Below are 14,938 nucleotides of genomic sequence, written 5' to 3'. Positions count from 1 at the left end.
ATTTTACACTTGGGAATTTTTTTTAAGAACCTTTACACTTTTTTTATTTGCCTTTTCAAACCTTAACACTAAAAAATTTATACTGTCTATTAGTATATAGTAGTTTCACTTATTGTTTTGCAAGCACCACTAGACTAAACTCTATCAAGTTTTATGAAGAAATAATTATTGAGTAATGCTACACTCACCACATTTTTATACCACACGATATGGTATATCCATATTATACACCATATCAATTAAATAAATGATGTGTATTTTAATAAATAAAATTAGAGAAACAGAAACTAATATTTTACGTGATATGATATGTACACATTAGCTACCACATCATATGATATGAAATTGTGGTATAAAAATATGATAAGACTAGTATTATCCATAATTATTTGTCATGCATAATATTATCCTTCGGGAAAAAAATTAAATATAAGTAAAATTATACGGGTGCCAGGGGGGCAGCCTACTAGGAGGAAAACTGGAGTATCCAAAACAAAAGGTGAATTATTACAATATAGCATAAATCAAAGGGCTATTACTGTAAATTCTCAAGTCTTTACGCCATCTAACAAAACCCTAAAAATTGTTCTCTGATATAAAAGCGAAGCAGGCACAAACGCCTCACTCCTCTGCTTAGGGTTTTTATAGCTGACAAAAGCGCACCAAGAGCCTCCTCGAAAACCTAGCACCCAATCTCATCACTTCGCAGCCATGGTAAGCAAATCTGAAATCCAACCTATGCTCTTTCATGTAGTATGTCTCAGATTGATCTGTCTGTGTGTACCCAATTCATTTTGTGAGGCTTTATGATGTGTGTAAGACCCCAGACTTCCATCTTTTAGCTGCTAGCGTTTCAGATCCAGAAACCTTGTATATTTTTGTATCATTTGTGAGGAAAATTGAGATTTTGACTTGCCTTTCAAATGCATCACCTTTTTGCAAACTTTGCAAATGGAAAATTGCATTTCGTTTTTATTTTCGTTGTTAAAAATATGATTATCTGGTTACTGTTTTTATCAGGAAGAAAGCCCTTGGCCAAATTCAGATTAGTCAGTCTGAGGGTCATATACCTAATTGGTGAATAAATTATCCAAATTTGTTTATTACCGATAATGTGGTATTTTACTTGAGTTGGAGTCAATATGTGTGCTTACTTAGCTTTGAGTCAATTTCTAAGCGTTGGTTATGTTGCAGAGAATTTAGTATGATTATCTCATGTTAGTGGATTTGGTTTCATATATCTACAACGCATACTAATCAAGTTATGACATTTTTGTGTAAAAAAGGCATTTTGTTTTGTTTCACCTGTAGCACTTGAGAAATATGAAGAATTCATATTTTGATTAAGTTCATGAAACAGCTATCTGTACAGAATTCATTTTTCAGTAATAGGAATAGATTTTTTGGTCGGATAATAGGATTAGTTATTGGGAAATTAAACTTGTTTGAGTTGTTTCTACTGCTAGAGTGTTCTTGTTTTAGTTTCAAAAAATGTTGTTATTGGTAGTGGATGGTTCAAATATTTATTTTTATTTTTGTTTTTGTTTTTTTAATCAATGGTAGAGCTAGTTCTTCCTGATTTTGACATCTTTTTGAATTTATGATTGCTACAGTCAAGGAGGAAGGTTAGGGAACCAAAAGAAGAAAACGTTACGCTTGGTCCTACCCTCAAGGATGGAGAATATGCCTTTGGTGTGGCACACATTTTTGCGTCATTTAATGACACATTCATTGTAAGTGAACTTAACTTTTGCTTGGTATGATGTGTATAATTTATTCTGCTTTTTACTTTGGTTTGTAATATTGATTTCTTGTTTGATTTTCAGCATGTGACAGATCTGTCAGGAAGAGAAACCTTGGTGCGCATAACTGGTATGGAATTTTGGTTTTCTAGAAAAAGATATGCTAAATTTCATTTTTGGACACCATAGGCTCATGTTGGGAACTTTTTGGTAGTTTTATAAGTTTTATTGCAAATAAATTATTATGCACATAAGGTTGTAATATACTCCTAATTGGAGCATGACGAATTTTGAATTCTTTAGTTCTTTATTTGTAAGTAGTGTTCTCTGTCATTCTGTTGGTTGCTGGATGTGACATCTATGAACTGGATTCTATAGTGTGGAGAAAAAAAAATTGGTCGTAGGTTCTACCTAGGTGATCACTATGTTTAGATGTTAAGTCTTATGTTCAATTTCATAAAATCTCCCTTCTTTAAATGCAGGTGGTATGAAGGTGAAAGCTGACAGAGATGAGTCTTCCCCGTATGCAGCTATGCTTGCAGCACAGGATGTTGCACAGAGATGCAAGGTCTTGGTCTAATTTCAATATATAGTTTGTATGCATGTTCTTTGCTTTTGATTTCTTTTTTTCTTTTGCTGAAACAAATAACCAAACATTTCTTATAAAGCAATTGATTTGGGCCATTTTCTTGGGTCATTTGTGTGCATTATTACAAGCTGCAGTGCAGTATTATTATTTTGTTTGCCTTCTGCTGTTGCTTCATAAGTGTAACTTTTGATAAAGCAGGAACTAGGTATTACTGCTCTTCATATCAAGCTCCGTGCTACTGGTGGTAACAAAACCAAAACCCCTGGTCCAGGTGCCCAGTCTGCCCTCCGTGCCCTTGCTCGTTCTGGAATGAGAATTGGTCGTATAGGTACACACTTTTTTTTTCTTGAAAGACTTATTATATTACCAAAGTTTGCCAATTTCGTATCTACTGAACATATTCTTATAGCATGTTTACTATATCATGCAAGCATCCCAAGTATTACTAATGTCTAGTATTTTTGTCATGCAAATTCTTAGTGGCATGATCTTTATAATTAGAGCTTTGTTTAGTGTATGTAGGGTAATACTGAAGTCTGGTTGTCAAAATTAACCTAAACATCCAACAAAAAAATGCAGAAGCTGGTTTTTGAATGTTTATTCTAGCTGATGTTTGAAGATGATTTTTTTTATAATTCTACAACATTCTTTGTATACATTTCTTCCATAACATTTTTTTGTTGAAACTATTAGACTTGTTCTTGTGTAATTTATTGATTTGCAATGCTGACTTTTCTGTTTTTAATTACTAATTTCAGAGGATGTGACTCCAATTCCTACTGATAGCACCCGTAGAAAGGGCGGCCGAAGAGGAAGGAGGCTGTAAAGCTTGCACTTCTTATCTGGTCAGACCTGTTTGTCATGGTGGTTGCTGGATTATGGGTCTCAGAAACTAGGAGCTGTTACTTTCAGTTTTGAGACTAGCTTTTGACTATGTGGTTGCTAAAGATTTATATTTTCAATTAATTTAGAAAGAGTTTATGAGACTCTTGAAGTTTTTGTTTGTTATCCGTACTTTGTTAATGTGGTCTGCAATGAGCTATCTTATGGCACGTTTTTGCACTCTTTCGTGTCAATTTCCTTTACTTGTAGATGCTCGTTCAATCTTTGCATTAAAATGTTCTATAAGTCATCTTTGCATCAAAATTGCGCATTGCGACCTACCTTCAATTGAATTTGGTATTTAGTTAGTATACATACCTTTTCTAAGTCATCTTCCCCGTATACTACGTAAATCCCCTGCTTCATCAAGCTGCCCCGTTACAAAAGTTTCCAAACCCTAGAAGAAAAATAGAAAGGGAAAGGACAAGCCGCCCTGTTACAAAAGTTTCCGAACCCTAGAAGAAAAATAGAAAAGGAAAGGAAACCTAGGAAAACTAGACGACATGTGAAAAGGAATAAACACCACCACCTCCATCTTAATCTGTTACAAACAGAACTTCTCACTTGTATAGCCATCACCAACATCATCAATAATATTAATAGAGAGAATATACCCTTGATATGACATCTTTCTTTAATCCATGAGCACATCTCAAAACAATACCCTCAAAGGTAGCTGGAAAGATACATTTGACCTATTAACATTGTGTCCTGATGGGAGGAACAATGATCAGCACATTTTCATTTCTTTGGACAACTCCCATTACTATAACTGTGCTTCCTTTTTTAATGTACCTGATAATAACAGATCCTTTTATCCGGTACTTGATCCGGTTTTGGTTGATGATCTTTCGTTTGGTTTTGATTCAACTTTGTAGCACGCTTCACTTTGGACCATGGGTTTACACTTGACCTGGAGAAGCCCATTTTCCCGTGGATGTGAAAAGACAGTTGCCTTTTTAAATTTCCCACGCATTTTTGTTTTCTGTTTTTGCATTGTCTTCTTCTCCTGTCACTGCATGGGGTGTCTCATTATTTTAATACAAACAAAGTGCTGTGCTACCAATCATACAACCAATTACGTTTTCAACTAGTATTCATTTCCTATTCAATTTTCACAATTTCCTTCTTAAACAAATTATATTCATGTAATTGAGATTCAATTATATTTGAATCAGTAGCTCACAAGTGAATTGGACACTCTGAGCCGTTGAACCTTTATGACATCAACTGCTGGAGTGCCCGTTAGCATTTCTCGTGAAATTTTCACAATGTCCAACTGCTACAGCTGGACATCTGCCCCACTACTCCGCCGTCCAAGCTTAATAACTGTAACAACAACACACCTCTCTCTCTCTCTCTCTCTCTCTCTCTCTCTCTCTCTCTCTCTCTCTCTCTCTCTCTCTCTCTGTGTCTCTGTGAATGAGTCAGAGTCCCAGAATCAAGAAGAAAATGCTGTCTCTTCGTACCCAAACCTTTTCTTCTTAGACTCCCCTTCCTTTCTATGTATATATGTCCACTCCCACGCATACACAGAAAAGCCCTCAAGCAAAGAAAATGAGCTTCCTCTTGAACAAGATGATGATCACTTCACTCCTTCCGTTCACCCCCTACCTCCTCTCCCTTCTCCTCTTCCTCCTCCTCCTCGAACAAATATCCTACCTCACCAAAAAACGCACAGCGCCGGGCCCACCCGTCGTCCTCCCATTCCTTGGCAACGCAATCTTGCTGGTCCGCAACCCGACCCGCTTCTGGGACCGCCAATCCGCTCTCGCCAAGTCATCCCCACTCGGCTTCTCCTCCAACTACGTCATCGGAAAATTCATCCTCTTCATCCGTGACACCCATCTCTCGCACAAAATATTCGCCAACGTCCGCCCCGACGCCTTCGCCCTCGTGGGCCACCCCTTCGGCAAGAAGCTCTTCGGCGACCACAACCTCATTTACATGACCGGCCAAGAACACAAGGACCTACGACGTCGTATCGCCCCCAACTTCACCCCTAAGGCCCTCTCAACCTACACCGCCCTGCAGCAGATCATCATCCTCCACCACTTGCAAAACTGGCTCCGACTCTCCTCACAGGCCCTACCCGACCCGATCACCCTCCGGTTTCTCGTCCGCGACATGAACCTCGAGACTTCTCAGACCGTCTTCGTCGGGCCCTACCTGAGCCCCGCCGCCCGCGAGAAGTTCAAATCCGACTACAATTTGTTCAACGTCGGCCTCATGAAGCTCCCTATCGACCTTCCCGGCACCGCGTTTCGAAACGCTAGGCTCGCTGTGAGCCGCCTTGTCGAAACGCTCTCCGTTTGCGCCGAACGGAGCAAGGCCAGAATGGAGATTGCAAATTCCGAGCCTACTTGTCTCATCGACTTCTGGATGCACGAAACTGTTCAGGAGCTCCGAAATGCAGCTCAGGCCGGTTCCCCCGAACCGGCGGTCATCAGCGAAGTAGAGATCGGGGCGCACCTCTTCGACTTCCTCTTCGCGGCTCAGGACGCTTCCACGTCTTCGTTACTGTGGGCGGTGACGCTGCTCGACTCTCACCCGGAGGTTTTGGCCAAGGTCCGGGAAGAGGTCGCCGGAATTTGGTCGCCGGATTCGGACAGTCTGATCACGGCGGAACAGCTCTCGCGAATGAAGTACACGCACGCGGTGGGGCGTGAGGTCGTGAGGTACAGAGCTCCGGCGACTATGGTCCCGCACATTGCCTCAATTGACTTTCCGTTAACCGAGACGTACACGATCCCGAAGGGCACCATTGTGTTCCCCTCGGCTTACGAGTCGTGCCTTCAGGGATTCAGTGATCCGGAGCGCTTCGACCCGGACCGGTTTTCCGACGAGAGGCAGGAAGACCGGATTTACAAGAGGAATTACTTGGCGTTCGGGGCCGGGGCCCACCAGTGTGTGGGCCAGAGGTACGCTTTGAATCATCTCGTCCTCTTCATCGCCATGTTCTGTACGTTGATTGATTTCAAGAGGCAGAGGACGGACGGCTGCGATGACATCGAGTTTGTCCCCACCATCTGCCCCAAAGACGATTGCAAGGTTTTCTTGTCCCCGCGGTGCACACGATTACCTTCCCTGTAATTACCTTGATTGAAAAGTCGAAAGTACCCTCGTTGTCGTTGCTTTCTAATTTGTTCGTTTTAAGGTTTATTTTTCATTTTAATTTTTTTTGGAGATGTCGATTGTGGGGGCGTATAGATCTTAGATGAGAAGAGATGGAGAGCCACACTATACTGTTGGGGTAATTGAGTATTTTATCAAGAAGATAATCCCTTTTAATGTTATTTTATGGGTGTTTTTCTGGTTATGAATTGTGATTGGCTGGCTTGGCTGCCCATGCAGATGCAAGTGTGATAGTTGGCACGTTGTGCAGGAAGACAAGTTTGACGAAGACTTTTATTTTTCCTTTCTATGTCAAACCTTGACAAGATTTCATTTCAACTTTCCCGTTATTATCAATTTATTCATATTAAATTCTTAACATCTATATATATATAAAGCAAAAAGCAAAGAGTGGTGAAACATTCAAAATATCAGAATATGTCCTTTGTTAATTCAAACATTAAGAATTGAAATTATTAATTAAATGAGGATAATATGATAAATTCATATTTTTTAATATTAAAAAAATTAAAATTAAAAACAAAATAAGATAATAGGTCATACTTTTATGAAACATAACTACCCTGTTATCTTTTCTTAATTCTAAAAAAAAAAAAAAAAACCAATTGGCACATGCGTGAGCATGTGTCAAAGGGCTAGTATTAATTAAATCTGTTATCAATTTATTCGTGACATAATAAAATATATTTACTTATTAATACTATATCATCGACTTATATTATAATATTTAAATTAATTCAACAATATAATTTTTGTGAAAAATTAAAACACATGATAATGCGTGTTTATTTTGAACAAGGTCACAGTATAAGGTCAAGTCAGACTTCTTATGACTGGGCAGATTGCAATTGAAAGTTACCTCCTGCCTATGGGCTAGCTGCTGCCTATTGCATCGACAAGTGAACGCTTTTCTGATTTAGGTATGGGATAATGGGAGAGAGAGAGAGAGAGAGAGCAGTGAAAGATTTGTGCATGTATGCCATGTGTAGTTTAAGCTCTTTATTACAAGCTTGAGCTAGCTAAACCCTAAACTAAGCTAGGAGTACTGATCAGAGTATTTGACTGTGCGATAATCGATACACATTATCAGATTGATTTTTGCAGCATAACAATAAGATTTGATTGGTTTAGATCCAGGGTTTAGGGTGTGCTTTGCCTACTGGTTGATTAGCAGAGGAAGTCTTCTTCTCCTTGACAGATTTCCAGGCATGCCACGATGGATGAAAAATTCCGGTTAAGTCTGCTAATAGTCATTTAGATAATGCTTAGACGGCTAACATAAAAAATTCTGCATTGATTTAATATAGTTGGAGGTGCTGTTACAATATTTGACTGAACAAACTGAAAATGATTTTATAAGATAAATTAAATACATAAAAACGTGGGTGATGAATGATGATGTTTAACTGGCCCCTAACATGGATTTAGATTAATCTCATTTTCAAAAGTTAAACATTGCTGTCACAACATCATTTGCAATGACCTACGTGATGATAAATTAAGTTTGTATTTTTCTCTTTTTTTTTCTCCCGGACAAGAAGATTATGCTTGTGTTCAAGTTGTCCATGATGTCGATGTTATTTTCAAATATATTTTTTTGGGTGCATGTTTAAAAAGTTAAAGGCTTGGATTCACTTTTACAAATTCAAAAACATATTTTAAGTCTAAAGATAAAAAAAATCCGTTTAATAGGCCCATTTTTAAAAATTCATATTTAGAAAGAAAAAAAAACTCAAAAACACCTCAATTATTGAAAACAAAAACAATGGGGTTTCTTATAGTTTTTATCTCTCTCTCTCTCTCTCTCTCTCTCTCTCTCTCTCTCTCTCTCTCTCTCTCTCTCTCTCTCTCTCTCTCTCTCTCTCTCCCTCCTTCCTAGGAGTGTACAAGATCCAATCCAATCCATTCAAACCGACCGATTCAATCCAATTCAATTTTAATCGGTTTCGATGATTTGGCGGATTGAATTGGATCCCTAATTTCCAAAATCGATATGATTGGATTGGATGATGAATTTGCTTGTGAGTGAGGATCCAATCCAATCTAATTAGTTTCATACTTATTTTGATCATTAGGTAATTGTCATTAAGAAAGTTATGAATATTTTAAGTAATTTGATGGAGTGCTTATGTTTAATATATTATAAATCAAAATAATTTTCTCTAGCATTTCATTTATATTTTACATTTACATATATTAATGTGTTTGATTATATTAAACTTGACAATAAATGTTGCATGTTTCATTATTATGTTACTTCTATATTTTTTATCTTTGAAAACGTAGAATTTGCTACTTCTATATTTTCTTTACATGACTTATGTGCTTTCTCACTCTAGGTTTTCTATTATTTGGGTAAACTTAATGATTTAATTTCCTATGCCCTTGGAGCTAGTTTTTTATTTGATGTGTCATAGGATTCTTGTTATATTCATACTCTTCTTGGTAAGAATGTTTTTGTGTTCTAAGATTGGAGAAAGAAAAGATTGATGAGCGATGCAGACATGCAGAGGAAGAAGAAGGGGAAAAAAAACTTCCAGAGACGTTAAGTTTAGGTGTTAGTCAAGTTAGGGTATTTTAATCATTTTTAATTAGAAGTAAATTAGATTTTTATTTTACAATCGATGTGTCTAATTTATATCTCTTGAATTAAATTTTAATGAGGTAGCATACGGAGAACAAAAATAAAGTAGATCATAATAAAGAAAATTGTAACAAAAAATTTGGATCCTTCTGAAATTATATCCAAAATTTTGACAATACATTGATTTGATTGATTGATATTATGTTTATAGTCCGACAAGATTTCTATGAGCGACAAGCGGATTGTTGATTGCTCATAAAGTAAATTGCACGTTTTTTTTTTCCTTTTGGGTTGCCATAAATGAATGATAGATGTCATTTTAACCACATTTGTGTACATTAATTAGGTGAAAAGGGTAATTGCACACTGATGAAGTTCTCTTCGGTACAGGATAAATGGTGTTGGATCGTTGCATGTTGTGAGTGGCCTGGCGATCAGTACAATACAAATTGGTTAATTGACCAATGATATTCTAAATTACTTTAAATTAATTTATGAGAGCAATAATTTAAACTTCAATGTAAAGAGACAGACTTATTGTTCCGATAAATTGATTTAACTCATGTATGCTACTCATGAATATCTAACAACTTAAAATTAAAGAGCCTGTTTGATAAAAATTTCAATTTTAGTTTTTAGTTTTCATTTTTTATATTGGAGTATAGAGAAAAAACAAGGGAGAATGGAAAGTGAGAATGAGAGTGAAGATGGGATTGGGAGGGAAAATGAGAGGGAGAAGTAACAAAAATAAAAACAAAAACTAAAAACAAGTTGAAATTATTTTCACTTTCAAGTTTTTGTTTTCACTTTTATTACTCATTCCTCTCATCCTCTCTCTCAATTTCATCCTCGCTTCTATTTTTACTATCATTTTCCTCTATACTCTAGCGCAAAACTAAAAATTAAAATTAAAATGGTTATCAAACGGACTTAGGAGTATTGCCTTTTTTTTTCTTTTTTTTTTTGGCACTCACGTCAAATTGTTATCTTCTATCCCCATCAAAAGGTCTACTTCCTTGATTTACACTTGGGCCACTGAAAATGACAATCATGTGGAGATTGCTTAAGGTTCAAGCCTTTCCAAGATGGCGACTTTTCTGGTCCACATGATTTTTATCAGATTGTGGGTTGGATGGCCCAAAATTGATGAGCCCAAAAATGGAAAACAGAAATCCAAAGACCAGCAAAATGAAAAATTACCAAAACTGCCAGGCTTCCAAAGCCGGCAGCTGAGCCAGCTATCCACGAAATTGAAACCACTGCCCAACAATCTGTTGCTGATTGAGAACCCCCCCTCCTCCCCAAAAACTCAAATCGGATCGAAAATGAGCGACGATTCTAAGACCAGAGGACTCGCGGGGGACCAGCAGAGTCAGCAGTATTACGGCACCTTCCAAGGCGTTGCCAACTACTACCCCACGGTTCCTCCGCCACCGCCTGAGCCGGTCGTCGGTTTCCCTCAGCCGGTTCCTCCTCCCGGTTCGACTGGCCGCCCACCCTTGCCTCCCCATCACCAGCATCATCATCATCACCATCGTGGATACCAAACGGTCACTGGTAAACTTTCGATAACGCGTTTCTTTTCCATGCTCATGATTATATATATATATATATATATATATTTAAAATTCTTGAATTTTGTTATTTTTTGATGTGGGTTCATGGGGTTTGAAGGTTATGCTGTTGTTGAGGGAAGACCTGTGCATGAACGCCGCCTTCCTTGCTGTGGTATGGGCATCGGCTGGTTATTGTAAGTTGATTCAATCGAATTCAATCTTTATTTTACTTTTGTTATTTCTTCATTTATTTGTGTGTTTTTGTGTTTTAGGGTATTGAGCTACACCTTAAGAAGAAAACCTTGAGCATGTAGGTGTAGCTTAATGCATGTGGGCATGTAAAGAAAACCTTGAGTAACTTTGATCCGCTGCATACACTGATATGCATAAAGTTCGTACAAAACATATTAATTATGAAAAGGGTTAGTCAAGAATTAAAAGAGAGAGCTAGGGGGATCAAAAGGAAGCTGAAATAGGCTTTTTTTTGGGGCTGAACATCATGTGTCTTGTACAAGTTATGGTAATCACCGATTCATCGTATAGGTACAGGCGTGTAAACATGAAGTAGTCCAATTATAATACCTTTATGAAATTGTTGATTTTGTGTTTTGATAAGACAAGATATTCCTTCCTCTCCCAAACAAGCCTTGAGAATTTCGATTAGCTATATTTTCTGCCAATTATACCATTGCATTCTATTTTTTTGAAGTTTTGCTTATGGATCAGTGGTTTTCCAGTTGTCAGTTCTGAAACACCATCAACCTGTATCGCTTTGGCTAAGGCAGCTTGGTGCTTGGCACTGGTGCCCAAGTAGTTTACATAGTTGGATGCAATATGTGCTTACAGCAAGCAGCTTATAATGGGATGATAATTTCTTGAACAAGTTACAAATTTAAAATTTATTGAGTTATGCTAGCTCTGAAATTCATCATAGGATCATAACAAGAGAAAACCTTGTAGATGATCTTTTATTATATTTTCAATCCTCGACTTTAAAACATAATTCCATGAGCATTCTTCTGGCTGGCTGCTGCTGACGGATTACACTTTGACTTTTTCTGAAGGTTTATAATTGGGTTCTTTCTTGGAGGCATCCCCTGGTATGTTGGAACTTTCATCTTACTTTGTGTGCGGGTGGACTACAGAGAAAAACCTGGATATGTAGCATGCACAATAGCTGTAAGTGCTCCTTCCATGTAATTTTCTATGCTTTTTTGTTTTCTTTTAATAATATCTACATGCTTTTCTTTTGGTTGTTTCAATTTTCACATATGAACATTTTTATCATTTTTATGTTCACGAAATGGTGATCACTTAATGTTCCTTAAACTTTCAACCAATGATACAGTTGCATTATACATATCTAGTTCTTGTTAATATTTTATTCACATAGTGGGAACTCTTGGATAAGCTTCATGACTTTTCTGAGTTTGGCATATTATCGAAAGTTGGAATGTTGGATAATGTTTATATTAATTCTATGCTCTGTACTGATAGGCATCATGAATGCTTTTAAATAAACTAGATAAATAGAAACCGTGAAAGACTCTGATTTGATGATACTGATTGAAGCTAAAAAGGTCTTGTCCCATTGGATATCCTGAAAGGATTTAGAGAACTTGACGCATTCACCATTAATTCATGCATCAACTTGTATGTTCTCATAGCAAGACCTGCAATCTTGGATAACTCCGCCTGCAGAATTATGTTTTTGGTTGCTAAGAAGTGAGGTTTCATACATTGGCTTGGCTGTGCTCTCACGGAATTATGGTTTTGCATTTTCAGTCAATTCTTGCTGTGATTGCTGTTACTCTTGGCGCAACAAAGGGAGCTCGCACCTGGTGAGGTTAAATATGGACTTGCGAACAATGAACCTGTGCTTGTACCCTGCATTCATTCAAAGGAGCAGTTAGATGGCTATAGCCTATTTTCAATTATCAATGTTGGGTTGTCTTGTTTGTACATGTATTTGACGCAGTATATTATGTGTATGTATCTATTCATATGGTTTTCTATTCGCTCATAATTTGCAAGCAATGCATTCCTAGTAACAGTATATACATATAGTAGCTGGAAAGTAAAATTGATACAAAGGGAAGTAATGTCTGTATGTAATAATCTGCTGTAATCAGATTCATTAAATCATGCTTTGATAAATCCAAATTGGCCTTATAAAAAATGGGGGGGAAAAATATGGACTTATGGACATAACATTTCCTTCAAACCGGCTTCGGAAAGACAATGCCGATAATTATACCTAGCCGTTCACAGAACATGTACTTCTCTTCTCAGTGTTGAAATATATCCTGAGTTCATATAACTAAAATATTCTATGTTTTTACTTTTTTTGTTGTTGTTGACAAATCGATATTTTAAATTATTCTGAACTGTTTTTTCAATCAAGAAATTACTATGAGGGGGTAGATTCCGGATTAAGCACATTTTAACTTGTTTTGTCTGGATATTTGCAACCTGGCCTAAACCAAAACTCACAGAGAAAACGGGCCTTACGCGTACGAAGCCTAAATAACTTTGATCGCGAGTTTTAAGGCCTTCAAGAAAGCCCAAAATCACTTATTTCATAAACTAGGGTTTCCTCCTCATATATAAACGAAACAAAAACCCTAGTCTGCGCTTCTCATATTGGAGCGCGAGAGAAAGAGAGACAGAGAGAGAGGCCTCGGAGATCGTAGTCGTCTTCTCTAATTCTCAGACATGGGTACTTTTAAGGTAAGCCTGCATACGTTATTCTCAGATCTCTCCCCTCTTTTTCAGAAATGAAGGTTTTGGGGAGGAGGTTAGGGTTTTGAGCTGCAATTAACGGTGTCGTTTTTGTGTTGCAGTTCCACCAGTACCAGGTTGTTGGGAGGAAGCTCCCTACGGCATCTGATGAGCACCCCAAGATTTACCGAATGAAGCTCTGGGCCACCAATGAGGTTCGCGCCAAGTCCAAGTTCTGGTATAAGCTTTACCCTGAGCTCAGCTTTTGTGATCCCAAATGTTCATCATTGGATTTTGGGTTAAACTTAATTTTGTTGGTTGATTTTTTTGGATTAGGTATTTCCTGAGGAAGCTGAAGAAGGTCAAGAAGAGCAATGGCCAAGTGCTTGCCATTAATGAGGTTTGTTCTCTTTGCTGTTTATGCTTTATTTAATGTAATTAATAAATTTTGTGCTCATTTTGATTATTTGTCAGTCTCTTCTATAGCAAATGTTGTTTTGCGGTGGTGAAATGTGGGCTCGCTATATATGTTATATACTTGCTCGCTGTGTTGTTATAATGTCTGTGTTTATCTTCTTTCTTTTGTTTTTGTAAAATCCAATTTCATGTATTATATGCCTGGGCATTATTATTCAAGGAGCTTGAGAGTTTATTTCGCTATTTTTTGTCGTTGTAAATGCTGTTTGCTCATTTAGGTATCGTCCAGCCTGCGTCTACATTATGTTTAGTGCAGCAGTTGTACATGTATTCAGGATTACAGACGTTTTGATTGTTATTTGGTGTATTACCTTTTCAATTCATTTGTTATTTTGTATGGTCTAGCATTTGAATGTGGGAAGGGCCACCCCTGGCTCTTTGCAAGGCAATTTTGCCTGCCCATTGGTTTATTTGTTCAATTCAATTATCCAGTGTGTTCCATTTTTGACATGATGTTTCATATGCTAGAATTTGGATGATTGTTGTTTTTTGGGTTTTTGGTGATAAACAATTTGTTTGAAATTGCTTGCAGATATTTGAGAAGAACCCAACTACTATCAAGAACTATGGTATTTGGTTGCGGTATCAAAGCAGGACAGGTTATCATAACATGTACAAGGAGTACCGTGACACGACCCTCAACGGAGCTGTGGAGCAGATGTACATTGAGATGGCTTCTCGCCACAGGGTCAGGTTTCCTTGTATCCAGATCATCAAGACTGCTACTATCCCGGCTAAACTTTGCAAGAGGGAAAGCACCAAGCAATTCCATAACTCCAAGATCAAGTTCCCATTGGTGTTCAGGAAAGTGAGGCCACCATCCAGGAAGTTGAAGACTACATACAAGGCATCGAGGCCCAACTTGTTTGTGTAACTTGGTCATTTGATCAACAAGCTTAAAGGAGGGGTTAGAGTTGGATCTGTTTCTGAATCTTGCTGTTTTTTGGATATTTATTTTATTCGACTATCTTAGAACAACAAACAGTTGGAGTACCTATTGGGGTTCTCACGATCCCTTTTTTGTTTTACTTCAAAAATCGCTATCAATTATGGTTGTTGCTCTTTTTCTGCACTCAACGTTAAATGGTACCCTCAATTTTATGTTTCTTTTTCTCAAGTGTTGTTTGGTGCTGAATGCTTATACATCGATTTAGGTCTGATTTTAATGTTCAATGGGTTACTTTGTTGAAGTTCGTAGAAAGTAGTTTTGTTCATTGGATTAGGAATTTAAGTAGGGATCAATCCACTGAAA

At 37.5% G+C, this 14,938-nt stretch overlaps 3 protein-coding genes across 4 annotated transcripts; all 3 read left to right on the top strand.

The window, feature by feature from the left end:
• Positions 587 to 3,394, top strand: LOC18780034 (40S ribosomal protein S14). The gene is made up of 6 exons (XM_007212138.2): positions 587 to 714; positions 1,614 to 1,733; positions 1,827 to 1,872; positions 2,225 to 2,310; positions 2,530 to 2,659; positions 3,090 to 3,394. The coding sequence occupies exons 1-6, from the start codon at positions 712 to 714 to the stop codon at positions 3,155 to 3,157; spliced, it is 453 nt and encodes a 150-aa protein (XP_007212200.1). The 5' UTR covers positions 587 to 711; the 3' UTR covers positions 3,158 to 3,394.
• On the top strand, positions 4,397 to 6,566 carry LOC18778941 (cytochrome P450 710A11). The gene has a single exon (XM_007213222.2). It carries the CDS (start codon positions 4,726 to 4,728, stop codon positions 6,304 to 6,306), a length of 1,581 nt encoding a protein of 526 aa, XP_007213284.2. The 5' UTR covers positions 4,397 to 4,725; the 3' UTR covers positions 6,307 to 6,566.
• On the top strand, positions 10,128 to 14,803 carry LOC18781012 (60S ribosomal protein L18a-2). 2 transcript variants are annotated; one of them, XM_020561907.1, is made up of 6 exons: positions 10,128 to 10,489; positions 10,607 to 10,682; positions 11,553 to 11,667; positions 13,332 to 13,447; positions 13,546 to 13,609; positions 14,219 to 14,803. In XM_020561907.1, exons 1-6 carry the CDS (start codon positions 10,258 to 10,260, stop codon positions 14,558 to 14,560), a joined length of 945 nt encoding a protein of 314 aa, XP_020417496.1. In that variant the 5' UTR covers positions 10,128 to 10,257; the 3' UTR covers positions 14,561 to 14,803. The 2 variants fall into 2 exon arrangements, with proteins under 2 accessions (XP_020417496.1, XP_007212144.1); XM_007212082.2 differs by lacking the exons at positions 10,128 to 10,489; positions 10,607 to 10,682; positions 11,553 to 11,667 and adding an exon at positions 13,036 to 13,218.

The sequence above is a fragment of the Prunus persica genome, chromosome G4 (assembly GCF_000346465.2).
Source record: "Prunus persica cultivar Lovell chromosome G4, Prunus_persica_NCBIv2, whole genome shotgun sequence".
NCBI classification, from domain to species: Eukaryota; Viridiplantae; Streptophyta; class Magnoliopsida; order Rosales; family Rosaceae; genus Prunus; species Prunus persica.
Note: the sequence above shows the minus strand (reverse complement) of the source record. Positions and strands in the feature narration are given on the sequence as shown.